The sequence below is a fragment of the Elephantulus edwardii genome, unplaced genomic scaffold, assembly GCF_000299155.1.
Source record: "Elephantulus edwardii isolate Elephantulus edwardi_28Jun2011 unplaced genomic scaffold, EleEdw1.0 scaffold00169, whole genome shotgun sequence".
In the NCBI taxonomy this organism is placed as follows: domain Eukaryota; kingdom Metazoa; phylum Chordata; class Mammalia; order Macroscelidea; family Macroscelididae; genus Elephantulus; species Elephantulus edwardii.
In genome coordinates this window covers 5,499,439-5,527,331 of record NW_006399919.1, presented here as the reverse complement: position 1 = coordinate 5,527,331, position 27,893 = coordinate 5,499,439, and the positions used below count along the sequence as shown (strand labels likewise).

At 44.4% G+C, this 27,893-nt stretch overlaps 1 protein-coding gene across 1 annotated transcript in view; it reads left to right on the top strand.

Moving 5' to 3' along the window:
- Positions 1-7,967: 7,967 nt before the first annotated feature.
- Positions 7,968-27,893, top strand: part of WWTR1 (WW domain containing transcription regulator 1) — a 179,962-nt gene continuing 160,036 nt past the window's right edge. Inside the window, exon 1 of the mRNA XM_006895562.1 lies at positions 7,968-8,410. Coding sequence (XP_006895624.1) covers positions 7,968-8,410 — 443 coding nt within the window. The remainder of the gene's footprint in view (positions 8,411-27,893) is intronic.

Here is a 27,893-nt window from a genome sequence, read left to right as displayed (position 1 = left end):
TAGTGGTAAAGAATTGTGCTGCCAATCCAAAGGAACATAGTTCAATTCCACCCGCTGTACTTCTGGAGAAAGATGGGCAATCAGATTCTGTGTGGTTTACTGTCTCTGAAGACCTGCTGGAGGGTCAAATACGTGTCAGTTCAGACTCGATGGTACACAACAACAACAACAACAACAACAACATTATTCATTTTCCAATTCTCAAGACATATAATAACAAGGCATTCTTTGTTGAGTGCTTTAGCACAAAGATCTTGGTTTACATTTTTATTTTCTCTTTATAACACACATTTACATAACAAACTATTCCAAAACACGTTGTTTTATGTGCCCTCAAGTTGGAACTGACTCACAGCTGAATGTGCAGTGGGATTTCAGAAGCTGTAAATTACACGAGAGGAAACTTGTTCTTCTTTCTCCCAGAGACCAGGTGGTAGATTTGAACCATAGGCCTTTGTGTTGGCAACACAACTCCCCAATAAGCCACTCGAACTCCCTATTCCAAAACATGTTGCTGTTGTTGTGTTCCATTGAGTTTCCTGCAACCCTCTGTACAACAGCTCTGAAGCCTGTCCTGTCCTGAGCCAATCTCACTGACTCTGACACACCTACCCTCATTGTCCCAGTTACAGATACCATCTCATCCAGGGTCTTCCTCTCTTGTGCTGTCCCTCCGCCCTTCCGAGCATGATGACCTTCTCCAAGGACCAGTTCTTCCTGGCCACGTGCCCAAAGTATGTGAGTGAGACAGAGCTTCAAAATCATTGCCTCCAAAGAGAAACTTTGGTTTCACCCCCTCCAGATCCATAGTATGTTCAAGACTCTTCTCCAGCACCACAGCTCAAAGGCGTCCATCCTTCTTCTGTCAGCCTTGGCCATTGTCCAGCTCTCTGATGTATAGCAAGTTAATTGCAAAGAGCATGGCCTGTATCAGGCTCACCTTAGTCTTAGACTGACACTGTTCTTCTTTAGCACTTTGGAGAGCCCCCAACAGTAGATTTTTCCAGTGCAATTTGTCTTTTGATTTCCTGACTACTGGTGCTAAGAGTGTTGATTGTGGAGCCTAGTAAGTAAGTAAGCCTAGTAATTGTTAATTACCTCAATCTCTTTTCCATCTATTGTGCTCACAGTATAAGGTACCAAAAATTGAAACGTACTCTGTTGAATTGATTTGGGCTCATAGTGACCTTCTGTAGATCTACTGAGGATGTCAATCTTTATGAGAAAAAATAAACCCGTTTGTCTTTCTCCCACAGAAAAGCTGATGGATTTGAACTGATGACCTTTGAGTTAGCAGTTCAACACATAGTGCTTTAGTTCCTTATGGTAGAGGGTTGTTGTTCTTGGATACCATCTAGTCAAAATTGACCCAGAGCCGACCCTCCAGTAGGTTTTCAGAAGCATTTAACTACTCGGGAAGAGATTACCCATCTTTGCCTTACAGAGCAGCTGATTTTGGCAGCACAGTTCCTTGCCACCAGAGCTCCAATGGAAGAGAGTTGTTGTGGTTGTTAGGTGCTGTGGAGCAGAGCACAATTCAGCGACCCTACAAACAGCTGCTTTAAACCTTGCCCCATCCTGTGCCATCCTCATTATTTCTGACACACTAGAGCCCATTGCAGCAGTCACCATGCCAATCTATCCTGTTGGGGGGGTCTTCCTGTCCTTCAATGACCTTCCATCTTTTCAAACAGGATGTCCTTTTCCAAGGACTAACCTTACCTGGCTTTATGTCCAAAGTGGAAGACAAAGCTTTACCATCTTTGCCTCCAAGGAGCACTCTGGCTGCGCCTTTTCCAAGGAAGAGTGTAAAAATAGGGATTATGAAGCTTGCGTCTCAAATCAAAGGCCACCTATGTTTCAGCCTAGAGTCTTGTGTCGTGAGTATTCTTATTTGCCTCTGTAAAAATGGCTTGGTGGAGGCATCTAATCTCACCTAACTTCACAAGGCGGAGTCATAATCAACATCAAAGGCTCAAGGCTGATAATTAGGAAGCAGAGGTCAGACGTACCTCCTTTCTCCAACTTCTTTACCAATCTGATATTAGCTATTCTTCCCATGGCACTGTCTACTTCTTTGATAAGCTTGAGAATTTAGCCACATAGAACTCACACCTAATACTCATGGATTTGGAGTTTATTATAGAAGTAGAGGTTATAATTTAGTAATTAGCAATGACCCAGCATTCAGAGCTTTGATCAATACAGCTTCTTCTTAGCATGCTTGTAGGCAGGCTTCTTTCTGGCCCTCTGGCCCTGTCCTTGAGTCCAGCCTTTGCCTGCTTGAGCAAATGCTATAAAGCTCTTTAGTTCTGCCAATAACTGCCTAGGGGCACTCCATTTCACCTGTGAAACCTCCTGCTTAAAGAGCCTGTCCATGACTCAGCACATCCAGTCTAGCTGCCTTGCTTCCTGGTCTGGGACACCACTATGTTGCATCCTCCAGATCTCGCATTTCTACTGCCCCCACTTCTCACTGTCTTGTGCCGTCTCTGGTGTTTCAGCCCTTTCTCTTTCTTCTGACTCCAGGAGATTCCCATCACCAAGACTCTGGGTCCAAATGATCCACATTGCTCCTGTGTCCACTTCCTGGTGGCAGTGAAGAGCCGCACTGCATTTACTACATGGCTTATCTTTCCTCCCTCTTTTCTTTCTGTTCTTTTTAAAAATTCTGGTGAAAGTTTACAGCTCATATTGCATTTTCATTTAACTGTAGACATTTTGTTTTAGAATAGTATATGCACACCCATGTTTATTGCAGCTTTGTTCACAATAGCAAGGAGCTGGAATCAACCTAAGTGCCCATCAACAAACGAATGGCTAGAGAAGCTGTGGTATATTTGCACAATGGAATACTATGCTGCATTAAAAAACAAGGAACTCATGCAATATTATTCAAAATGGTTGACTCTGGAGAACATTATGCTGAGTGAAATATCCCAGTCACAAAAGGACAAATATTACATGATGCCACTGTTGTAGAATGGGACTGTCCTTAGGGTTGGGGAGAGACTGAGTAAGATGGGTTCAATAATGTATACTGCACTGAAACAGAGGAGGGAGAGAACTGTTTAAAAGAGAGATATAACTGGGTATTTCTGTCATCACAGGAGACTAGAGCGAGGGCTACATGGTGGAGGGGACCTGGGGGAGGGTTTGTAAAACAATGAAAGAATCTTTTCTTTTACTTTTCCATAATTTTTGACTCATGAACTTATAACTTGTTAGTCAAAATTGTGTCTTCTAGGTTGCAACACCCCCATGATACATCTTCAAGGATATGAACATGTACAGCCAAGCACAATCAATAAGAGTGCATCTGAATTCCAAAATCAATCTCCATAATAGTCTATGTGTTTCCTACTGCCAAAGGGGCCCTTTAGAGTAGTGAGAGAAGATCTTCACCCTGAAACCCACAGCGTCCCTTTTCAGCAGGAAGTAGCTAAGAGAATACGCCATCCCCTTTTCCTTATAACTCAGGGTGAAGTCTCTCTCAGGGAGGAGTGATAGGGAATGGCAAAGGATACACTGACAAAGAAGATTAATCAGAACTGGCTTTGACAAGCACTGTGGCATTTGGACAAGAACAAACTGGGAGGAGGGTAGAGAGAATAGTACAACAATGAATGAATGGAAACCCAAAATCTCTGTAAATGTTTATGAAAATTAATAAAATATAATTATAGAAAAAAAATAGAATAGTAATTATAGTGAGTAACGTACTTAGTTCTAATGTACAACCAAATCCTAACGTATATTGTATTTTCTCTCATACAACTTATCTATTAGTGAGATGGCTTATTCTAAACCTAGTAAGATAACCAAATTGATCATCCCCTAATAAGCCTTCCAAAAACTTTGGTTTACTTCACAGTCCCATCACAAGGATGTCTTACTGCTTACTCCTTGTTTGCGTGGTCAACAACCTGGCCAATCCCTTTGGTGAGTAACAGAAACTTACTTGTATGGTCTCACCCAATCATTTGATGAGAGTTACAAGACTGTGGAGAGGCAGTTCGTTAGAAAACAACCTGCCCTGGTATATTCTTTAATTATTCTTTGTAAAGAAAAAGAAGAACCTAGGAAGAGAGCTTGAGAATAAGCTGATACAGGTATTTCACATCAGAAAGTTCTACGTGTTAACCTGCAGCTCTTGTTGGAAGGACTGGAGTGACATCAGGTCTTTTGACTCATTCACTGTCATGTCCCAGGCTGTGTGGGAACTATGAATTTTCCCTTTGAGTTATCCTGTAGTCAGGATAATTTTAATTTTGTCCTGGAGAGGGTGAAAACAGGCTGCTCCTTGGAGGCAAGGATTCTAAAGCTTCATCTGACCTACTTTGGGCATGTTGCAAGGAGGGACTGGTCCTTGGAGAGGGACGTCATGCTTGGGAGGGTGGAGGGACAGCACAGGAGGGGAAGACCCTCTATGAGGTGGATTGATTCAGGGACTGGGGTAATAGGAACAAGTGTGTCGAAAACAGTGAGACTGGCACAGGATAGAGCAGGGTTTCGGGCTGTTTTACATAAGGTCGCTATGAGTTGCAGGTGACTCTACGGCACATAACAACAACAGCAGCAACAACATTTTTCCTTCCCCTTATCTATTTCTTGACACTTGGCAAGGGATATAGATGCGCTGTTATCTTGTGCATCCAATCATAACTCTAATTCTTCCCCACTGATGAGCCTCAAAGACGCCCATGCACAGGCTGCTTCTCTGTGGCAATGAGGCTTCTTCACAAAGCAGGAGTTGCCTTCAGGGGTGAGGACCTTTCTGTAGGGAGGCTGGACTCCATTTCTACCTTTTGATCATCCAATTGACCTTGCTGATTCTGAATTAGTAGCTCTTTGATCTCAGTATTGCCTCTATTTCCCTACTGTTGCGATTGTGGTGGATTCTGACCTTAGTTTGCAAAGACATTACTTTCCATGGAGCGACCTCTGCTAACTTGCCACCTCTCTCTTCCAGCTGAGGAAAACATGGGATTCTGGAACTCCAGAAAGAAGCCCTGGCCTGCTTATCTTTCAGAGGAGCTCACATGACTGTCTCTCTCCAAGACAACCCGGTGCTTGTGTTGAGTCTGCAGTCACAGAACACAACCAAGAACAGGTCATGAAAGACGGAGGTCCTTTGAGGGGCCTCTGCTGTGTTTTTTTCTTCTTTTTTATAAATTTTATTTTATTGGTTTTTTTCTGTGTGTACCGTCAAATCAGATCTGACTGGTACAGGAGGAGATTGACCCTTTTTCTCCAGTAGAGCATCTGGTGGTTTCAAACTGCTTGCCTCTGGGATTGCAGTGCAGCTTCTTGCCACTAGGCCACCAGAGAGAGCTCCCTTTCTGCTCTGTTTTGGGCAGTGTTAAGGATGTTCCTTCACCAAGAGCCTCCTAGTTTCTCCCTCTTTTAAGATAAAAATTGTGGAGAGGCTCCTTTTTCTTGAAACTTTTTAAAGGTAACTCCAGCTCTTGACTTCATTTAACACTTCTAACATTTTGAGGGGATTAAGGAGCTGCCCTGCCAAGCTGAAAGCACCTGGTTCAAATCCACCTGTTGCTCTCCTCTGCCTCCACGGTACACAAAACCTAAAATGAATTTAAGGTGCAAGGCCTACACAAGTCTATTTTATTTCACAGATCTTTACATAGTTCATAGGCCCCTCTTCCTGTCAGTGGTGGCTTGCATGATGCCCCCATGACGGGAACCCTCCCACACGGCCTCTCCATAGGAAATGACTCATAGTTGACCCTCCAGTGGGTTTTCAAAAGGCTGTAAAGTGCATGGGAGGAGATTGTCCATCTTTCACCTGTGAAACTGCTGGTGGGTTTGAATCGCCAGAGAGGCACCTCCTGTGGGTTAGTACGGCTAAGTCCCCTTGTTAGAAACCATGCCAGTGATATTTAAAATAGCCGGGTCACCCAGTGGTCAGAACTCCAGAGCACTAAGACGACGAAGGAGGGAGGAGAGGGGCACCATCCACTTCTGAAATCATGGACCCTTGGGAACTCTGTGAACAGCAGCCACATGGAACACGTGATACCATGCGCAAAGATGGGCCCTCGTGTTGAAAGGCATCAGATACCAGACTTGGAGATGACAACGGGGCAGCATTCATTCTATATTAGCTCCCTGACAACCTGGACAAGTGTCCTGTGTAGGGCTTTATAAACACTGCCTCATTTATTTCTTAGAAATGTTCTATTTGGACCAAATCGGGTAGAATGGCGGAATTTTTGGAGTGGTCTACCTTCGAAGCTGCTTTTCCCTACTCCCCACGGGGAAGGGAGAGGTGGGATGGAGGGCTCTGGAAGCTCAGACCACCTCCTTTCCGTAGCTGATCCGGCCCCGCTCATTCCCAGCACCTGCTTTGGTTCCAGCACGGGCACCGGGCTCTTGGGAGGGCAGCCCGGGACATTCCAATCCGCCCACCACCCTGCGCAGAGGGGGCGCGGGAGGCGGGCGCCAGCGCTCTCCCTTCCCAGCGCTCACCCTTTTGACTCAGCTACTTCTCAGTTCCCAGTGGCCCGAGACACTCGGGAAACTAAAGATTGACGAGGCGTCTGGAGGTCGTGTGCTTAGAGCCTGCCCACTGTGGAGTAGTGACAGCCTCCTTCTGGGCACCGACTACAGGGAGAGCAGACAATTGAAAGCCAAGCAGCTGAGAGATGCCTCCTCGTCACACCAAATATGGTCACAAGAGCTCGGCGGGCCTCCGTGGAAAGGCCGGCCCTGGTGGCCGCCTGCGCAGGGGCGCAGCCGGGCCCATCCTCGGGAGAGCAGCAGCGAGCGCTGCGCTTCGGCGGGGCCCTGGGCGCGGCCTCCAGCGCCGGCCTCCCCGGCCTCGGCTCCGCTCTCGCGTGCCCTCCGACGCCCCCAGCCTTGGTTTCGGTCCACAAGCCCTTGATTAAACAGGCTCAGGCCACTTTCTCTTTGATCCCGCCCCAAGTCCATGGTAAACGCAAAGGAATGCAGCTGTCGGGCTGCGCGGGGACAGGCTGCCCGGCGGCCGGCCGAGTGGGTGGGGGGCACCCAGCTCCCCTTTCCCGCTGTCTCTGCGCGCCTAGGGCGCCCAGGGCCGGGGGAGGAGAAGGAGGAAGAGGAGGGGCGAGCAGGCTCCAGGCTGGCCGCTCATGCATAATTCAACAGCTCCACTTTCGGGCCCGCCTCTTTCCTGGGGCCGGCAGTCAGTTCCAAACTTTGTTTATGGGACAGTCGGGAGCCGCGGCAGCCGCGCTGTCTGCTTCTCGTCCGCTCGCCTCTCGCCTGAGCGTGAGCCCCTGAGGCCGGCCCGGGGGATGTAAGAGCCGCCGTCGGGGTTCGTCCATTGGGCCGGCTCCCGCTCCGCGAGCTCGGTTCCCGCCCGAGCCACCTCGGCAGGACTGTGACCTCGGCTGGACGGGCTCCCGGCTCGCCTTTGCCGCGCGCCCAGGTACTGCTCGGAGCGCGCCGGGCCGCTGCAGGCCGGGAGCCGGGCGGGGTCCCAGGGCCACTCGGGTGGGGACCCGCTGGGAGGCTGCTGTCCGAGCCACCCTAGCAGGACCTCAGCTAGACGGGCTCTTGGCTCATCTTCGCCGCGCGCCCAGGTGGTGCTCGGAGTGCGCCGGGCCGCTGGCAGGCCTGGAGCCGGGCGGGGTCCCACGGCCACTCTGTGGTGACACCGCTGCGAGGTTGCTGTCCTGGGGAGCTGTGACCTCTGCTTGGCAGCCCGAGAAGCCCTTTCCGCAGCCCCCGTGCCCCCGCCCCTCCCCCTCCTCTTCCTCTTCCTCCTCCTCCTCCTCCTCCTCCTCCTCCTCCTCCCTGGAACCTCTTCGCTTTTGGAAAGTTGCATAATTCTGCCGGCGAGGGACCCTCCCCCACCCGCTGGTACTAATACCGGGCGTGTGCGGCCGGCACCTCGCGCTGCTCGCTCCTGCCTTTCCTTCTCCCTTGCCAACTCTGAGCCAACTTGTCCTTGTTGCCCGCAGAAGATGAACCCCGCTCCAGGGTCCCCTCCACCCCCGCCGCCCGGGCAGCAAGTGATCCACGTCACTCAGGACCTCCTCACCGACCTCGATGCCCTCTTCGACTCGGCCACCAACCCCAAGCCCAGCTCCTGGAGGAAGAAGATCCTGCCAGAGTCCTTCTTCAAGGAGCCCGACTCCGGCTCCCACTCGCGCCAGTCGAGCACCGACTCGTCGGGCGGCCACCCAGGACCGCGGCTGGCTGGCGGCGCCCAGCATGTCCGCTCGCACTCGTCGCCCGCTTCCCTGCAGCTGGGCACCGGGGCATCGACGGTACACGGCCCCGCGGGCAGCGCCGCGCAGCAGCACGCGCACCTCCGCCAGCAGTCCTACGACGTGACCGACGAGCTGCCGCTGCCTCCTGGCTGGGAGATGACCTTCACACCCACGGGCCAGAGGTACTTCCTCAAGTAAGTCAGTTTGGCGAGGGGCAGCGCATTGCGCTGGCCCAGGGCGCACTCCTGGGTGTGTGCGGGCGCGGGGTGCTTACCTTTCCCTCTAGGATCTGGAAAACAGTGGGTGTGAGAATCCAGGGAGGTTGAAATGTCCGGCATCAGAAGCAAGGAGTTTCTGCTGAGGGCCATTCAGAGACCTGGAGGTCTTTAGAGCTAGGGGGCTTGGGCACTCCTGATCCCAAGTAACAGCCGTGAGCGAGTAAATGGACTCATCCAGGGGAGACAGTCGCACGGAGGGCCCAGCACGTACGTGCTCGGCCACTGCAGCTCCCTGGAGTCAAACTGACCCTTAGCTCACCCTCCAGCGGGTTTTCTTGGAAACAAGCAAAGAGATTCCCCATTCTTCTCCCTCTAGTGGACTCGAACCACGTGCGTTGGGGATTGCAGTGCAGCTTCTTGCCACTAGGCCGCTCGAGCTTCCCAGTGAAGCTCCTGGAAGTCAGGGAAACAAGCTTTGGAGGGTTTGAGGGACTTTGTCACTGCATTTGGATGATGAAGCCTCCAATTTCGACCCCAAGTTAAATACCCCAGTGTCGATGTTACAACTCTCCAGCGATTCGTTGGAATCCACCCGCAACTCCCTCGGACACCAGTGGTGGGTCCACAGCGAATGGTGGCGACTTGACAGCATCGTGCAAGTTTGAGAGATGCGCTAGAACCAGGCCTTTTGGACAGTGTGTGGGAGGACAGAGATTTCCCACCGAATAGGTTGGTCTGCAGGGCTCTAGTGTATAAGGAAGAGCTGGAACCTGGAACAGAAGCTAGAAACTGTAAGGGAGAGATTGGGCCCAGGTGCATTGGGAGCTGACCCCAAGGTGATGCCTCTGGAGGTTCGAGTCCCCTGGAGAACGATTAACTGCCTCCTGTGAGGTTTACAACCTCCGGAGCCCAAAGGCAGTCCCGCCTTGGGAGTTGAGTGCATGGGAGCCTCTCTAGAGCCCAGAGTCACTAAACCAAGATGTAATTAGGGAGGAACGAGCCTCTGCATAGAACAGGTAGTCTTGCAGCTTCTCGGGAAGCTGAGGTTGAGTAGAGCCTCAAACCCCTCAGGGAGCTCAAGTGGCCTAGTGGTAAGAAGCTGCACTGCAATCCCAAAGGCAAGGGCTTTCAGTCCGCCCTCTGCTCCAGGGGAAGGCTGGACAGTCTCCTCTTGTGTGCTTTACTGGAAAACTCGCCTGAGGGTCAGCAATGGATGGTTTCCATCTCAACAGCTCACAACAACTGTTAAGAACAAGATGAGGCAGTTTAGTTAGTTGTGGGCTGGACAAATCGATTATGGCCCAGGTGGGTCAGAAGTTTTAATACTGTGCACTTGGTAGAAGGAGCCAGCATCGAACTGCTGACTGAAGTGCGTGATTCAAGCCCACCTTACCTTAGTGGGAGAAAGGTGAGGCTGCGTCTGCTTCTGAAATCCTATCAGGGAGCGCTGGTGGAGTAGTCTGTTGGAGTTGAGCTCGTAAGCTGATGTCTACACCTCTTTGTGGTTAAAATCTACCAGTATCTCAGTGTCAGTAAGATGGACATTCTCCTCACTGAACTTCATAGCCTCCAAAGCCCACTGGAAGGTCAGCCTGAGTCACTTCCAGCTTGATCATGGCTAGTGTGAGCGAAACCCTGCTGGGCAGCCCTTCTCAAAATGACTTGGAAACATCCTGAGGACAACAGATTTGGGCACTTGCTGGGTTAAAATATCATCCAGTTGGGCTGCATAGCATCCAGTCAGGCTACCTGCTTCCTCACCCATCTTTCTGTTCACGGTGGTTAAAGATTTTCAGTGAAATGGATGTTACACTGAATTGGGGTTTAGAATTCTGCTGTCTAGAAAACAGATTAAAAAGTATTGGAGGAGGTGGATATTTCCAGTCCTGAGGAAAAATGAAATTGCAAGGTAAAATGTAACCAGTGAGGTCTTAGGGGGTCAGACTTCCAAAGGCATCGAGGGAAGTTGGTTCATGGCTGGCCCAATGGCACGCTATGCCAGGAAGTGGCACCTGAGAACTTACCTTAGAGTTTGCAGTAAAGCCCATGGTTCTTCAGTAGAGTCACCGCTACTGAAGCGTTTAGCCAACGTTAAATTTAAAAATGTGATCAAACCAATACTTTGACCATTTTATGATGATTCTAATAAGGAAAACAGCGGTGGTTAAAGTGCATTAAGGCCAAGTCTTTGCCTCAGTACTAATGACCAGTTCTTACTTGACTGTTCCCAAGATGTTGACGTCTTGTACAAGGAGGAATTCTCTATTTTGCTTCTGTTGTTGGTCTGATACCAAGAACATTTGTCTTAAAACAGATTTATTGGTTGTTTTATTCTACAGCTGGTGGTCTGTTGCTTATTGAGCAGTAGTTTGGATATGCTCTCTGTGCTTTGACTTGTAGATAGATGGCTGGTGGAAGAAAAGGCCGAGACTTAATAGCATGAACCTTCTAAATGTGATGGCTTTGTTGCTCGAAAAGAAGACATTATTTACAACAGTATCTAACCCCAAACCAAATCCATTGCTGTAAGTTAGTTATGACTCGGCAAACCCGTAGGATGGAGTAGATTGGCTGACTAGGGTTTCCACGTCTGTAAATCTTTTGGAGGTGGATTATTACATCTTCCTCCTGTGAGTAGGCTGGTAAGTTCGAACTATTGATGTTTTGGTGAGCAGCTGACCACTTAACTGCTGTGCTAGCAGGGCTCCTTAATATTGTACATGAAGTGTGAAAACATCAAACACCATGGTTTATGTTTATTTAGGTAAATACAGTTTTGAGTACTTTATTGCGAACTGAGTTTGGGAATCAATCAATTTAAAAAGCAGAAAAAGTGGAGTAATTTTCTGTAGTTTTGGGGATCCTTTTCTTGTACCATCCTCATCTTCTCTGCTATATTTGAGTCCATTGCTACAGACACTGTGTCAACTCATCACATTGTGGATTCAGTATAGTTGCTATAAATATTAAAAATACATACAATAAGAGCTGGTCTGGCTGAGTATCAGAGGAAATCTAGAGAAAAAAAAAAACCCTAAACCCAATCAAAATTAAATAACAACCCCTTCCCCCCAAAAAAGAAAAAAATAAATCTATATGTTTTGGGTGATTGGAGTAGTTTGGACTGTTGGTGAAACTTAGAAATTAGAATTGGGTTTAGAGAAAGTAGTGAACTCTTTGGACCCATTTCTTCAGCCATAAGCATTGCTTAGATCAAAACAGCATGCCTCCATTTCAGTTTGAATAGTAAATGAGGATGAAAGCTGATAAAAACTACTACTGAGTAGTAGTAGCTCAGCTGATGCTGTCCTTGGAAATTTGGGGCCAGTGGTCAAGAGAATAAAGAAATTAAGTCATCATGACTATTGTCTTTCAGGATAAGCAATCTGCCAGAGTTTTGTGAGTGCTTTGTTTGTTTATACTGGGATTAAGGTAAATGTTTATGTTGCACTTTGTTCCATAATCTCAAAAGATAGTGCATTTTGGTGGACTATGAAGCTTCAACTGACCCTGAGTTAATTGTCATGAAATCTACTCATTATTTTGCTCCATCATCTGTGTAATGGGGCTAGCACTTACTTCTTTGTTCTTAATTCTGTTCTTAATTCTTTGGAGGAGTAGAAGGCTTTAAAACCAGAAATCAAAGATTTATTAAAGAGTGGCATCCACTTCCATAACAGCTTGCCTCTGGAAACCCTATGAACCTGGAGGGAGGATGAAAGGCCCCCAAGCGTCGAGGATTCTTCTTCACAGGATCGCTATGAGTCGCCTGCGACTCGATGGCACTTAACAACAACAACAACATATCTAATTTAAAATATTAACTAGAAAACTGAGTCCAGGAGAGGGAAATGATATGGCTTTGGGAGGGTCACATGGTTATTTTCGGTGAACCTTGCACTGAACCTCTGATCTTTTGTTCCTTACTTACAGAGAAGTTGTTGGCCCCCATCTTCAACTCCACGCTATTTCCCCAGTTGAGTAATCAGCTTTATGGGAAATGCAGCTTTGACATTTAAAAACCTTTAAAAACTTTTTTTCATTTTATCAGTTAAGATAGTTCTGTATATTTGATCTGATGACTTTCCTATACCTCTCTCTTAAATGGTCAGGCATTCCTTTAAGGGAACAGGTAACAGCAGAGAAGTCCATTGGTTTCATGCTTACACGTGACCACTTAAAATTGCTGTAATATTCTCATTTTCTTTCTAAAGCTCTTGAATCAGGCTGGGGTGCAGAGGTGTGTGGTCCACCCTGTACTCCTGGAGACATAAAACACTGATGAGAAACAATGATCATGTTAGTTTGTGTACAAATTTCTGATTATATATGAAATTCATTGTACACACATTGGAAAAAAATGAAAAAAACATCAAGAAGAGCAAGCCTCAGTGAGTTAAGAAGATCTTTCCCATTTTACTCTTTCCTGCAAACATTCTTGTAGAAAAATATTCTTTTGGATAGTAAGTCTATAAGGGAAAACATTACTCCAGTTGTAACTACAATTCCAACTATAACATTCTATAACATTTGGCTACAACTCTCCATTTCTTGTATTGATTTTAGTGTTTTGCCTTTTCTGAAATGTGTGGCACACATTTTGGAAAGTGATCTATGCACTTGGTAACAAATCAAATAGTACAGAAGGACTTTTGTTGAGAAACAATGGTTTCCTTCACCACCTCAGGGCTCACAGAGGAAACTTTTAATTTCTTTTTTAACTGTTTCTGTATTTAATTCTCAGACTGTTACTTCTTTAAGTAATATAGACTTACTACTCCTTTTGCTTTAAATAAGATTTTATTGTGCTTTCGGTGAAAGTTTACACAACAAATTAGATTCCTCTTTAGCAATTACTATACAAATTGTCTGATGACATTAGTTACATGGCCTAGAACGATAGTTTGGGAATGCAGTTGAAAGCCAGTATTAAAATTTAAAATAGGGCCTAAGGTAAATCATTCTGGTTTGGTTTTGTTATTAAATATAAACGAACCAGTGACCTAAACCTGCCACCCGCCTAGGAATGCCTTTTTCCCCTCTTTTCCCTCGGAGTGGAGGATACCGCCCAACCCCTTCCTGTGGAGAGTTGACTTGTTTTGGAATCTGGCCTGTTCTTACCCTTTGGGTGGATTTTGGGCATAGGGTGAGGTGAGAGACTGTGGAGGGAGATGATTAGATTTGCTTGTGGCCTGTTTTGTGCCAGCCAGAGAGTCGGGGTGAAGCTTCCCTGAGAGGCGGTACCAGAACCATGAGAGTCTACACTGAACACATGGAAACTCTAAGAACACGAAACCCTAGGTGTTTTCACATGCGTTCTCTCTTTTAACACTCAAGATGACCCCATGAACAGATACATATTATTATCTCATTTTATTGTTGAGGAAATAGGTTCATGAGGTTAAGTAAATGACCCAGGGTCACATAATAGGTGAATGACAGATATGGGATTAGAATTGTGTGATTCCAAAACCTGTCATCCAGCCCTTCTGCTGTGATGGCTCATGCTATTTATACACCTATAATTAGTCCCTATAATTAGGTATCGCTGGTGACCAGGTAACTCAGGAATGGTGGATGTGGCACGAGCATTTGCTTCTGATCTCAGTCTACATGTTCCAGTTGGGAGTTGCAACTAGAGATGAAGAAATGGGAAAAAAAAACCCCAATTTTAATTAGGCCAACAGTGCCTTTTTTTTTTTCCTGTTACTCTCATCAAGATTTCCACTATTAATATATAAAACTTCACACAATTTTACAATGAACAGGAGGGATACTGAGTCTCCCAGCATACCCAATTACGTTTCACTGAATTGACTGTATTTCTGAGTCCTTACAGAGAGGGCTAATCAGATAATGACAGCAGAGTGTTTCAAGAGGAAAAACTAAGTTGCATCTTATTGCCTCTGTGATGTAAAGACGAATTGGGGCAATAGAGGTTGGAGGCAACAGTGTATTCGTTTGTTGGCCAATTGAGCAAAAATGTGTAGAAATTACAGTCTGTTGTAGCAGTTCCTCCTCCACTTCTTCCCTCATTAAATATCTAACCCCAGGAGAGGATGATAAGTAAAGCAATCAACCAGTGCAGTAGATGATTCTTTTTACAGGGTGATATGGAAGACTCAAAGTAAAAGTAGTTTACTGAGGGGCAAATGATTGAGGGGATGGCCTTGCTGCTGTTTTGTGGGCGACTGTGGATGTGTTTGCTTTTTGAATATTGGCAGAACAATGTTTTCATTCAGATGCTTTGTGAATTGAATTGCCCTGGATTAGGATTAACAGATTTAGAATACGCTGTGTGTTCTACCTTTCTCTTGGAAAGTCACAATACACGTTAAAAACTCCGAAGTCTTCTATTTAAACACACACACACACACACACACACACACACACACACCCCTCTTTATTAGCTTCTAGGGGATTGTAGGTGGAGCTCTGATGGTTCAGTGGTAAGAATTTGTACTGTCAACCCAAAGGCACCTGGTTTGAAGCCACCAGCTGCTCCTTGGGAGAGAGATGGGCAGTCTCTTCCCAGGAAATTTACTGTCTCTGTAAACTCACTGGAGGGTCAGCTGGGAGCCATTTCTGACTTGAAGGCATATAACAACAACGACCTTAGCCTCTGCTCAGGAATGGCCTCCAGGTCACATGCAGGGGAATCTTTTTTGGGACTTCACTGTAACATTTGCATGCATGAAGCAAGGTACATTTGCATTTTTAGTTTGCCTCATGTGTATGGATTTTCATTATGTTCCTTGATTAATTTAACAATTACTGGCATTTACCATGTACAAGTTACTAAGAATGTAGAGATTTAGAAATGGCCCCATGTATCACATATATAGGATAAAGATAAGGAAAGCAATTGTGATACTGTGTGATAGTATCATAATCCTCATTTCTTTTTTTTATATATAATTATATTTTATTAATTTTCATAAACATTTACAGAGATTTTGGGCTTCCACTCATTCATTGTTGCACTATTCTCTCTACCCTCCTCCCAGTTTGTTCTTGTCCAAATGCCACAGTGCTTGTCAAAGCCAGTTCTGATTAATCTTCTTTGTCAGTGTGTCCTTTGCCATTCCCTATCACTCCTCCCTGAGAGAGACTTCACCCTGAGTCATAAGGAAAAGGGGACGGCGTATTCTCTTAGCTACTTCCTGCTGAAAAGGGATGCTGTGGGTTTCAGGGTGAAGATCTTCTCTCACTACTCTAAAGGGCCCCTTTGGCAGTAGGAAACACATAGACTATTATGGAGATTGATTTTGGAATTCAGATGCACTCTTATTGATTGTGCTTGGCTGTACATGTTCATATCCTTGAAAATGTATCATGGGGGTGTTGCAACCTAGAAGACACAAGTTTGACTAACAAGTTATAAGTACATGAGTCAAAAATTATGGAAAAGTAAAAGAAAAGATTCTTTCATTGTTTTACAAACCCTCCCCCAGGTCCCCTCCACCATGTAGCCCTCGCTCTAGTCTCATGTGATGACAGAAATACCCAGTTATATCTCTCTTTTAAACGGTTCTCTCCCTCCTCTGTTTCAGTGCAGTATACATTATTGAACCCATCTTACTCAGTCTCTCCCCAACCCCAAGGACAGTCCCATTCTACAACAGTGGCATCATGTAATATTTGTCCTTTTGTGACTGGGATATTTCACTCAGCATAATGTTCTCCAGAGTCAACCATTTTGAATAATATTGCATGAGTTCCTTGTTTTTTAATGCAGCATAGTATTCCATTGTGCGAATATACCACAGCTTCTCTAGCCATTCGTTTGTTGATGGGCACTTAGGTTGTTTCCAACTCCTTGCTATTGTGAACAAAGCTGCAATAAACATGGGTGTGCATATATCTGCTTGGATGTCAGCTGTGGTCTCTTCAGGGTATATTCCCAGTAGTGGAATTGCTGGGTCAAATGGTATCTCTATTTGCAACTTTTTGAGAAAGCGCCATACTGCTTTCCACAGGGGTTGCACCATTTTACACTCCCACCAACAGTGAATCAGGGTTCCAGTTTCTCCACAACCTCGCCAGCATTTATTGCTTGCTGTTCTGTTAAATTTTGCTATTTTGACTGGGGTGAAATGATATCTCATAGTTGTTTTAATTTGCATCTCTCTTAGGGCTAGGGATTTTGAGCATTTCTTCAATAATCCTCATTTCATTATTAAGGGAGTTCTGGTGGCTGAGTGGATAAGGACTTGGGCTGTCGTTCAAATCCACCAGCTGCTCTGCAGGAGAAAAAGATGGGTGATCTCGTCCCATGCCTCTGAAAACCTGCTGGAGAGACAGCTGTTAGTTGATTCTGACTCTATGGCAATGATTTTTTAAAATAATTGTATTAATGTGTATGTATAATGTGTGTATGGACGTGTGTGTGTCTGAGAGAGTGACAGTGAAAGATTCATACAAAAACATTTACAATGGTAATCCCTAGGATTATGAATGCTTTTTATTATGTATTGATTTCCTTTGTGTTCCAGTTTTTAAATCAGGGGAAATAAAATCATAGGTAGTCCAAGAGAAGAGTTGTACTATGTGTCTGTGGGACTCAGGGATCCTGGAGGCAAGACCACAGTGATTCTGAGGAGTGTAAGGGTGTGAGGTAGAGAGGCCCTCCTTGTCTACGGGATAACCATCCCCTGCACTGGTTGATCCCTTTACTTCTTTTGCCTGAATGTGTGGGTAGGGTACTGGATTGGCATCAGGAAGAGGGTAGGGTGGGAACATGAAGATGTCAGAAAGACGGAAATGACAGAGACCTTGCTAGGGATTTGGAACTTGGTCTTTAACTGGGGGGAAGAAAAGTAATGTAATCATATTTTCCCAGTCACAATGGGATCTTTACCTGTAATGTTTAACTTCTTGAGCTAATGATGTTGTTGTTGATTACCACTGAGTCGTGCACGACTCTATGAACAAAAGATCTGAGGCCTTTCTATAGCTATCCTTTCTCCAAGTTCATAGAGTTTCCAGAGGCATGTGGTTTAGGAAGTGGGTGCCACCCCTGCTTCCAAACTAGTCTTAAAAGTGTGAGCTCCAGCAAACACTGTCCACTATGGATAGACATCATGGCATTTGAGACCCCAGAGGTACAAGGTTTGGCATCACAGCAAACCCAGATGACCTCAGCACAGCAAATTGACAGAAGAGTGCTGTATGACTTAGAAGAATGTTCCTCCATAATATAATAACAAGGGATTAAAATATAATCCCTCGGGCCCAACTTTAAATGAGCTATTGTGGAAATTTGTTGTCATATTCTTTGTACCTCTTAAATATTAAGAAAGACAAGAAAAAGAGATGAAAGGGGAAAGAGGGACACATTGCAAAGGTGCAAGCTGTGTGTGAGGTAGCCTGGAGTGGGAATGACTAAATGTAGGGTGCCCTTAGTCTTCACTTGCTATCCACAGTCTGGGCTGAAGTAGGTATGATCGGATGTGGGGTGCCCCTTAGTCTTTGCTTGCTGTCTGAAGTTTAGGCTGAAGTCGGCGTGATCGGAGGCAGAGTGCCTCTTAGCCTCCACTTGCTGTCTGAAGTCTGGGGGTTCTGTTTCTAAGGAGATGCTTTCTGGGAGCTGTTTGTACTTTTCTTGCTTTGGGTGGTTTTCTTCAGCAATGAACTAGACACAATCATTACTAAAACCTTAATCAAATATTTCCTATAAAAGTGGCCGAAGGACGAAACGTAGGCTTGTGGCAAACCTTAGATCACGTGGATCACCTTCTTTATTCACTCATCCGTATTCCACGATGAATGTCCCGTCTAGTCTGTAATAGAACCAGTTGTTGCTGCTGCTGTTGTTAGTTGCCGTCAAGTCACCTCTGATCTCAGCTTATGTGTGACAGAACGAAATCCCGCCCTGGTCCTGCCATCTTCACGATCATAACCCAGCACAGCAGATGATGATATAAGAGGAAACACAGCCTGCACACTTTGAGTGCTGCGAGGGGGTGAAGTGAAGTGAGGGAGTATGTGCCTAGCGGGGAAAGTCAGGTTTGTCACTGTTAGTGGGAAAGCACTATGGCTACAAGAACATGGATCTCCCAGGGCCTTGCCCTTGTGCCATCTAAAATATCTTCAGCCTTTTCAGCATTTATAACTGCAGATCCTTGTACTTCTCCACAGGCTGGACAGTACCTTGGGCTGCGAAGGAAAGAAACATGGCAGGAGGCTTCCTAACTGACAATTTCACTGCCATGACAAGCAGTTTGTGCACTAAACCAGGCTAGATTGCTAGATGCCTAGTGGTAAGGAGCTGCGCTGCCAATCCAAAGGCAGATGATGTGAATCCACCAGCTGCTCCATGGGAGAAAAATGGGCAGTCTCCTCCTATGTGATTCACTGCCTCTGAAGACTGGCTGGAGGGTCAGCTGTGTGTGACTCCGGAACCTGGAGCAGCCATTCTCTGATACCTTGATAGTACTCTTGATATGTGTCTGTTTTGGCCACAAATTTGAAGCTTGTAGCACTACTGAATATCTTCTGGTCACTCTCATTGGCTGTGATCACTCTGACTTCAGGAATAAGTCAGACACTGTTACCTCTATTTGGGCCATTATTTTCCTGCCTATTTTTTGCCTGGTTAATTCCTGTTCTACCTTGAAACACCAAATTAATGACTGAAGATCAGACAAGTTGTCTGATCATCAAGTTGTCTGAACATCAAGGATCTCATACATGAAGAAAGCAAAAGGTCAATTAAAAAAAAAAGGAAGAAAGAAAAATCCAACATGGATGTGAGAAGAGATTCTGGAACTTGCTGTTGAATGTAGAGAAGCTAAAAGAAAGGGAAGAAATGATGAAAGAGTTCAAGAGAAGATCAACTAGAGGAAACAAAACAGAGAGTTATAATGAAATATGCAAATACCTGGAGGCCGAAACGCAAAGGGAAGAACGTACTTAGCATTTCTCAAGCTGAAAGAATTGAAGAGAAATTTCAAGTTTCTAATCTCTGGGCAAAATATTGAATCACCAAGGGAAGATGGAAGGAGTTCATAGAGCACCAAAAATAATTGGTTGATATGGAACCCTTTCAAGAAATAACGTATGAAAAAGAACCAGTGGGTACTAAAGGAAAAAAATCCAAGCTGAATTGGAAGCACTGTTTAAAAATGAGGCTCCAGGAATTGACAAAATATCACTTGAGATGATTGAGTAAACAGAAGCAGCCCTAGACGTCTTCATTCAGTTATGCCAGGAAATGTGTAAGATAACAACTAACCAACTGATTGGAATAGATTCATTTTTGTTTCCAGTCCTAAAAAACGGTGATCTAACAGAATGTGGAAATTATCAATTAGCATAATGAATGTCATATGCAAGTAAAATATCGCTGAAGAGTATTTGAAAACAGTTGGAGCAGAGCACTGACAGGGAGCTACTAGAAATTACAATTGGATTCAGAAGAGACCATGAGAGACGTCATTACTGCTGTCAGATGGATCTTGACTGAAGCAGAGAATGCTAGGAAGAGGTTTACTTGTGTTTTATTGACTAGACAGAGTTATTTGCAGATCATAACACATTATGGATAACATTGAGAAGAAAGAATTCGGAAACAATAACGGCCGTGTGGAAATTGTGCATGAACATGGTTTCCAGTCAGGAAAGGTATGCCAGGGCTGTGGCCTTTCATCATATCTATTCAATCTGCTTGCTGAGCAAATAATTGGAAAAATTAGACTCTCTGATGAAGAGTGAGATCAGGATTAGAGGAAGACTCTACAACCTGTGTTACCAGATGCCACTCTCTTGCTTATTGGAAGTAAAGAGGATTCGAAGTACTTGTTGAAGAAGATGTAAGGTTATAGTCTTTGGCATACATTACAGTTCAACATAAAGAAAACAGATTCTCACTGCTGGACTAATGAGCAACGTCACGAAGAGTGAAGATTGAAAAAGACGAGGATTTAATTTTACTTGGATCTACAATCAATATCCATGAAAAGAGTAGTCAAAAGTTAAAATATGTGTTGCTTTGGGTAAAGTAAGTGACCTCTTTAAAGGGCTAAAGAGCAAGGATGTCAGTTTAAAGACTAAGGTACATCTGACCCTAGGCACGGTATTTTCAGTGCTTCACATGTGATGAATAGGGAAGATTGAAAAAGAGTTGATGCCTTTGAACAGTGTTGTTGGGGAGGAGATATACTCAGTTCTCCTTAGAGTCAAGGATGGTGAGACTTTGTCTCCCACATTTTGGGCATGTTTTCAGGAGGGGCCTGTCCCTGGAGAACAGCATATCTGGAAAAGTGGAGAGTCAGGCAAGGAAAGGAAGACCCTCCACGAGATGGGTCAAGAACAGTGGACGTTTAAATAATGGCAGGGTGTCAGTGAGGGTTCCATCTGTTGTGCATAGTGTTGTGAAGAGGAGGATTGTGTGTGAGTGTGTGTGTGTGTGAGAGAGAGAGAGAGAGAGAAATTTGTATTTAGAATAAGCCAGCTGGACTCAGTTTAGATGATCCCAATTTTATTGGCGACATCCAAAGCATCATAATCAGGAGCAAATCGAACATAGGCCTTCTTCTCTCCATCAGGCCTGAACAAAATGTTGACCTTGGCCACATCAATGTCATAGAGCTTCTTTATAGCTTGTTTAATTTGGTGCTTGTTGGCTTTGACATTTACAATGAACATAAGCGTGTTGTTACTTTCTATCTTCTTCATAGCTGACTCAGTGGTCAGGGTAAATTTGATGATGGCATAGTGGTCAAGCTTGTTTCTTCTGGGGGGATCTGGGCTGCCTTCAGAGTCTCAGCGTCTTACGCCACCGGAAGGTGGGTGACGTGTGGATCTTTTTTTTCTTTTTGGCTGTGGATGCCCTTCAGGACGCCTTCTTGACCTGATGCCCTTCAGGATGCCTTCTTGACCTTTAATGCCTTTGCTTTGGTTTCAGTTTTGGGAGGGGCAGGAGCTTCCTTCTTCCCTTTCGGCGCCATGATGAGGAGGATTTGATCCACAGCAGTAACAACATCAGCACTGCCTGCAGGCATCAGCATAGCCGGCACCTCCTGTAGGAAGATTTCCCTGAGTTGCGGCCTTACCATGAGGCTCAAATCTCCTATAATACTCTTCCATAGCTCGCTTTCTCCCCTGTCTGGCATTACTACCATTTCCTGTTTACTTGTTTCTCTTTTCCCCTACATTGTGACCTTAACCAGGGCAGGAATGATGTTTGCCTTGCTTGTTATTGAATAACCAGAGCACAATGCCTGAGTCAAAGTGGATCCCTGATAAACAATTCTTGAAGAAAAGAAGGAAGAAATCCTGTAATATATTCTTTTGGCCATCTGCATTGCCTTGAAAAGAAGGAGCAGGATAGAGCACCATTTGTACTCCTCTTGGGAGTCGACTCTGGTTGGGGCCATGCCCACATACTTCGTGCTGAAAGCTTAGAGCTGTATCTCTGATAGATGAGAGCTGTATCTCTGATAGATGAGAGCTGTATCTCTGATAGGTCAGAGCTGTATCTCTGATAGGTCAGAGCTGTATGTCTGATGCTTAGTTCCCATTATGGATTGTATCACCAGAGCTCTTTAATCTATGTACCATTTTTGGAGAGTCCCTGGCAGGTGCAAATGGTTAAGCACCGTGGAGACTGTGAGACTGAACACTGGCCGAAATGCTAGTGGATTGAATCCAGATGGATCGAATTCATGTAAGGGTGCATACGATGAAAAATTTGACACTCAAGTTTCTTCAGAAATTGGTTCCTGAAAAGCCAGTGGAGCGCAGTCCCTTTCTGACACCCATGGGGTTGCCATGAATCAGTGGCACCCATAGCAGACAAGCAAGATGGATAATAAACCGTACAGGAGCCAGAGAGCTGCTCTGTACAGACAGGGAATATTAACAATGTTCTGTAGAGAATCAGAGAATCAGAGGAATGAACTGTCCTTTTTCCTGGTAGAGTCAGAACACAGTATTCTTCTTAGAAATAATAGTTTCTAAAAATGTTAAATAAAAATGAAAAAGTCTTTTTAAAATTTTTAAAAAATTCTTTTAGTTTATACTGCTTTGCTTACAAAGTTTTTATATGTTGTTTTTCACACCGGATCCTTCCCATTTCCTTTACCCATCCCTCCCTCTATCCACTATCCATCTAATTTATTTTTTTAATCCTTTTTAAAATTTTTATTGGTTTGCATACAATCATTCATATACACCATGCTTTGTACATGTACTTTGTTTTATACAATCATTCATATGTATTGTGTTTCATCCATTCATATATAATTAATTACCATTGATCTATGGTATGGACAATGACCAGGGAGGATAAAAGGAGAACTGATGCCTTTGAGCTGTGGTGCTGGAGAAGAGTATTGAGAATACCATGGACTGCTAGGAAAACAGATTTGTCCTGGAAAGGGTTAAACCGGGTGGCTCCTTGGAGGCAAGGATTCTGAGGCTCCATCTAACATACGTTGGACATGTTGTGAGGAGAGACCGGTCCTTAGAGAGGGACATCATGCTTGGGAGGGTGGAGGGACAGCGCAGGAGAGGAAGGCCCTCTATGAGGTGGATTGATTCAGTGACTGGGATAATTGGGATGGGAGTGTCAGAGATGGTGCAATTGGCACAGGACAGAGTGGAGTTTAGGGCTGTTGTACATAGGGTCGCTATGAGTTGCAAGCGACTCGACGGCACATAACAACAACAACAACAACCATTGATCTATGCGTATTTTCGCCCTGTTTTTTTCGAGCTCCCATTGAACCTTTCTTTCTCATTCCTTCACCCCTCCTCCACACAGCAAACTCCCAGCAATTTTCCTCTTTTCTTCCCCCTTCTCTCCTTCCCTTTGCTCTTGAACATTTATGCTGTACATATCTTGCTCAGTTATCCTCCTATTTTCACAATACTGCTCTAATATAGGAGTATGAAAAGTATTTAAGGTGGTATATTGTCTGTCAAAGCACTGACCTATAGCGTGGATGCCCAACCAGCGGGCTTGACTGGAACACCAGAGTGGAATGGCTGGTGCTCTCTCTTAGTTCTGTTTAAACTGTTGTCTCTGAACGGACGTCAGAACACACATGAAACTGGCCCATGACTAACTGGACTCAGAAGTTGAGAGTAAGTGTTTAGGAACTTTTATAGCAAAATGTCATTGCTGCAACAGCCATGCTCATGATTGGTGGAATGGTCTTGTAGAACAGGGTAGTTTGGGTGTGTCAAACTTGTATGGTGACTCACACGTGGCATGGGTTTTGTGTAAGCCTTTTACAGTAGAACCTCACACACTGGTCTTCAGAGGTAGAAAATAAACACTGGACCTTGACTACAGCTAGTTTGAAAAGCAGTAGTCTCTTTCTTTTCTAAATCAGTCTATTTCTGTGTCAACTCTTGTATACATCTGTCAACTTACGTTTTCTTTTTCTATCCCTCTACCTAGTCTTGTAACTATCTTTATAACTTATCAATCAACCCATGATCAACTAAGCATGACTTTCACTAATTGAAAAAGAAAAGCTATCTATGAGTCTCAATTCAAGAACAGTTTACAGCTCCAAGGTCATATATGATCTATTTTCCAGGACCTAATATACATTCTTATTGTTGCTTCTTTTTGATTTCATTATTCTCAACATGTTTGGGCACTTCATTTCAGAACATTGTAGATACGATGAAATTCTGACCTTTTTGTTAATACGTCAACTTAAAAGCCCTGTTCACCACAGACTCAGGAACCCAAGCAAGATCACCAGAGGAAAAAAAATACACACACTGGGGTTGTTATGTGCCATCGAGTCGCCTGCGACTCATAGTGACCCTGTGTACAAGAGCTCCAAATGCTGTTCTATCCTGTGCCAACCTAGCCATCTCAAATGCACTCATTCCCACCGCTCCAGTCACAGAATCGATCCATCTCACCAAAGGTCTTCCTCTCCTTCGCTTCCCTTCCACTCTCCCAAACATGATGTCCCTCTCCAAGGACCAGTCCCTCCTTGCAACATGCCCAAAATATGTCAGACGAAGCCTCAAAATCCTTGACTCCAGGGAACACTCTGGCTTCACCCTCTCCAGGACAAACCTGTTCTTCTAGTTGTTTAAAAACTATATTCCTCTGTGGCAGCTGTTCTGAATATGTTAAGATCATGAATATTTCTTTTTCTCTTACTTTATCTGTGAAACTTGTTTCTTGGTCTGAATGTTCAGAGATTGAAGGAGCAACTGTGATTATATAGGGAAAAGTAGAAAATGCAGCAAGTGAAAAATTGAGTTAAAATGAAGCCACTGTTTGGTGTTTTTTTTTTTTTTTTAAACTTGGATCTAGACGTCTTAGAGTACTCACTAACTAACTGAGAGGTTGGCAGGACAAACCCATGCTCTGTGGGAGAAAGAAGGCTCATCTCCTGTGTAATTTACAGCCTCTGAAAACTGCATGAGGGTCAGCTGTGAGTTCCAATGGCAACAAGTTACTCCGTTGAGCTTTGTCACAGAAAATCGATGTTGCAGTCTGCTCTTCTGAAGAGTTTAGCCTTGGAAACTCAATGGAGCAGTTCTGCTCTGTCATTTCATGATAAGGTCACTATGACTGTGCTCAACTCTCCAGCAAGGAGGGAGCGGTAAGGTTTAGTGGTAAGGAATTGCACTGCCAACACAAAGAAAGGCACGTGGCTTGAACCCACCAGCTACTCTGTGGGAGAAAGATTTACTGCCTCTGAAAAGCTGCTAGAGGGTCAGCTATGGGCTGGTTCCAACTCGATGGTACAACAGCTTCAACAAGGGGCTTTGTGGATCTCATCAATCTAGGTTTGGGTGGGATTTTTTAACTGGTACTTTTAAGGTATAAAATTTGTTGATGTCAATTCCATTAATCATATCGGGCAACAATTGCCTGCAATTTTTGCCAAATTTCCCTTCTCCATAACTCCCTGCTTCCTAAACCATGGCTCCCTTCCCCACTCTTCTTTACCCTTGGTAACAATGGACCCATTCTGGTCTCTTTTCCTTTGTCTAATCTTGTCATTTCATGTAAGTGACATCAAACAGCATCAATTCTGACCATGCTGAAGCATAGAGCAGGGGAGACACAGTCCAGTTTTTAACCCAGTCCAGAGATTCCCACAGATTCTACATTGTGTTATGGAGTACGGTGTATTTACCATGCTGTCAGGAAGGGCCACACTGGCTTATTTTAATACCCTATTAAAACAGGATTTGAAATCAGTGTTTTATAACTAATTGAGATCAGTTCTAAGACTTGGGTGCAAATACTGCTCTAATTGACTTACTAATCGCTTGCCCAGAGGACTAAATCAAGGCTCCTTAGATATTAGATGCTGTGACCTCATCTGTATCACATCCTGGTTTATAGTGCACAAGGCTTCAGCTAGTGCTGGAATGCAGCCTACCAAATTACGGTCATAAAAACAACAGATTATGTTCGGAGAGTATCACTTAAAAATTTATAGTGTAGAATATTATGTAACTGGTTTCATATACACGTTTTATCTTCCCCATCTTTGTTTCTCTCTTTGCCTGAACTCATTTTGATATTTGGCAAACTGGAATAGGAGATGAATGTAGGTAAATGCTCCAGGCCAGTTTACTCTTCCACAGGATAAGATAAATCAAATGGGTTTGATTCCTATCAAACTGGTTTGAGTTTGAGATACATTTTGCAGTTGAAACTTGTTTTGTGGTTAAAAGGACATTCTGGAACATTTTACCAATTTGAGAGCACGTGGTGACCTTGTTAAAAGTTTAGGATTTGTGTAAATGTGTGAATTTAGTAAGAGAATGAGAATCATAAATAAAGCAATAAACTACAGATCTAGTTATAAAATTACTTACGTTTTCTGAAGAAATGTTCTCAGTGCCATTGCCCCTACTTTTATAGGTTTTTGTCTACTATTTGAAATATAAACTTTATGCATTTAGAACGTCTGGCATATGTGGCTTGATCATATATTATTATGAGATGCAGTAACCAGTATGCTACTTGTTATTTTTAATGTAAGAATTCAACCAAAAAAGCTGTACTACAGAAAAACTTGAAAGAAAGACAGGAATGCAGAAAGGATTGGCTACTTTAAAGTAAAAGAGTCATGAAGTGTATTTTGTTAAAAAATTTTATTTTAATAATTTTAATGAACATTTACAGTGATTTTTGGATTTTCATTCATTCATTGTTGCACTTTGCTCCCTACCCACCCCCCCCATGAAGTGTATTTTAAAATATCTCTTTATTGTCTCATCTCATTGCTGTTGAGTTGAAATCAACTCACAGCTGACCCTCTAGTAGATTTTTTAGAGGCAATAAAAGCGTGAGAGGAGCTTGCCTGTCTTCCTCCCACGGAGCAGCTGGTGAGTTCGAACCACTTACCTCTGAGTTGGCACATAGCTCCTTATCCAGGCGGCCTCCAGGGTTTGCTGTTTGTGCTCTGAGCAAAGTTAAGATCTGTTTCTGGGTCTTGCATGTCTGCATTGAGAGTATGCAGAAGGCAAGGGCTGTGCTTTAGTGTTTTAGAAAGCTGGGTTATCAATTGAAGAAGCGAAGACTGCAGTCCACCTTCGACACACTGGAGTCATCGTTCATCGTTCTTTGTATTTGTCTGTTGCTTTTAGACAAACTATTTTTGGTTTTATTGTTACTGAGAATACACACAGCAAAACATACATCAGTTCAGCGATTTCTACATATGCTATTGAGCACCACTGGCTACACTCTGAGCTTTAACTTTCCTTTTCTAAGCTGTTCTTCCCCATTGAACTTGAGCTCCCTGCCTTCTGAAGCACCTGCCTAATCTTGAGTTTCTGACCTCTGCTTGATCTGATGTAGATAGTTTAAGAGAGTATAATGCTTGAGGCAGACTCTTTTATTTTTGCTAGTTAAGCTAAACTCTTCTTTGGTTTTATGATGACTTCAGGGGATAGTTTTGGCTTCAAGATTATCTCAAGGCAGTAGTTTCAGGGATTCATCTGAGGCTCCAGAAAGTCTAGAGTCCGGACACATCTGAAGTTCTGTTTGGCTCCTGCTTCCATTTTTACAACTGTTGAGTAGCCGGTGATGCTAAGAGTTGTATTTAGCAGCAGGAGCAGAACCATGTGTAGAGTCAGTGAGGACACTTTGGAGTGTCGGCATTAAGCAAATGTTTGACTTGGCAGAGAAGCAAGAAGGCCAGGAGGGTAGGGCGCTGGCAAGGAGAGGAGGCTTTGGCGGTGACAAAGCTCTGGCTTTTTCTCGTGTTGGGAGCTCAGCCCATGGAGCATTGCATTGGTACCGAGAGGCAGTACCATGCTGGTGCTTTGAATTAACCAGCTTCTCCGATGGAGAAAGAGGACAGTCTCCTCTCATGTGATTTACAGCTTCTGAAAACCTGCTGGAGGATCAGCTATGAAATGGTTTTGAGATGAGGTGAGATGAGATGAGAAGGAGAGAGAGAGAGAGAGAAAGAGAGAGAGAGAGAGAGAGAGAGAGAGAGAGAGAGAGAGAGAG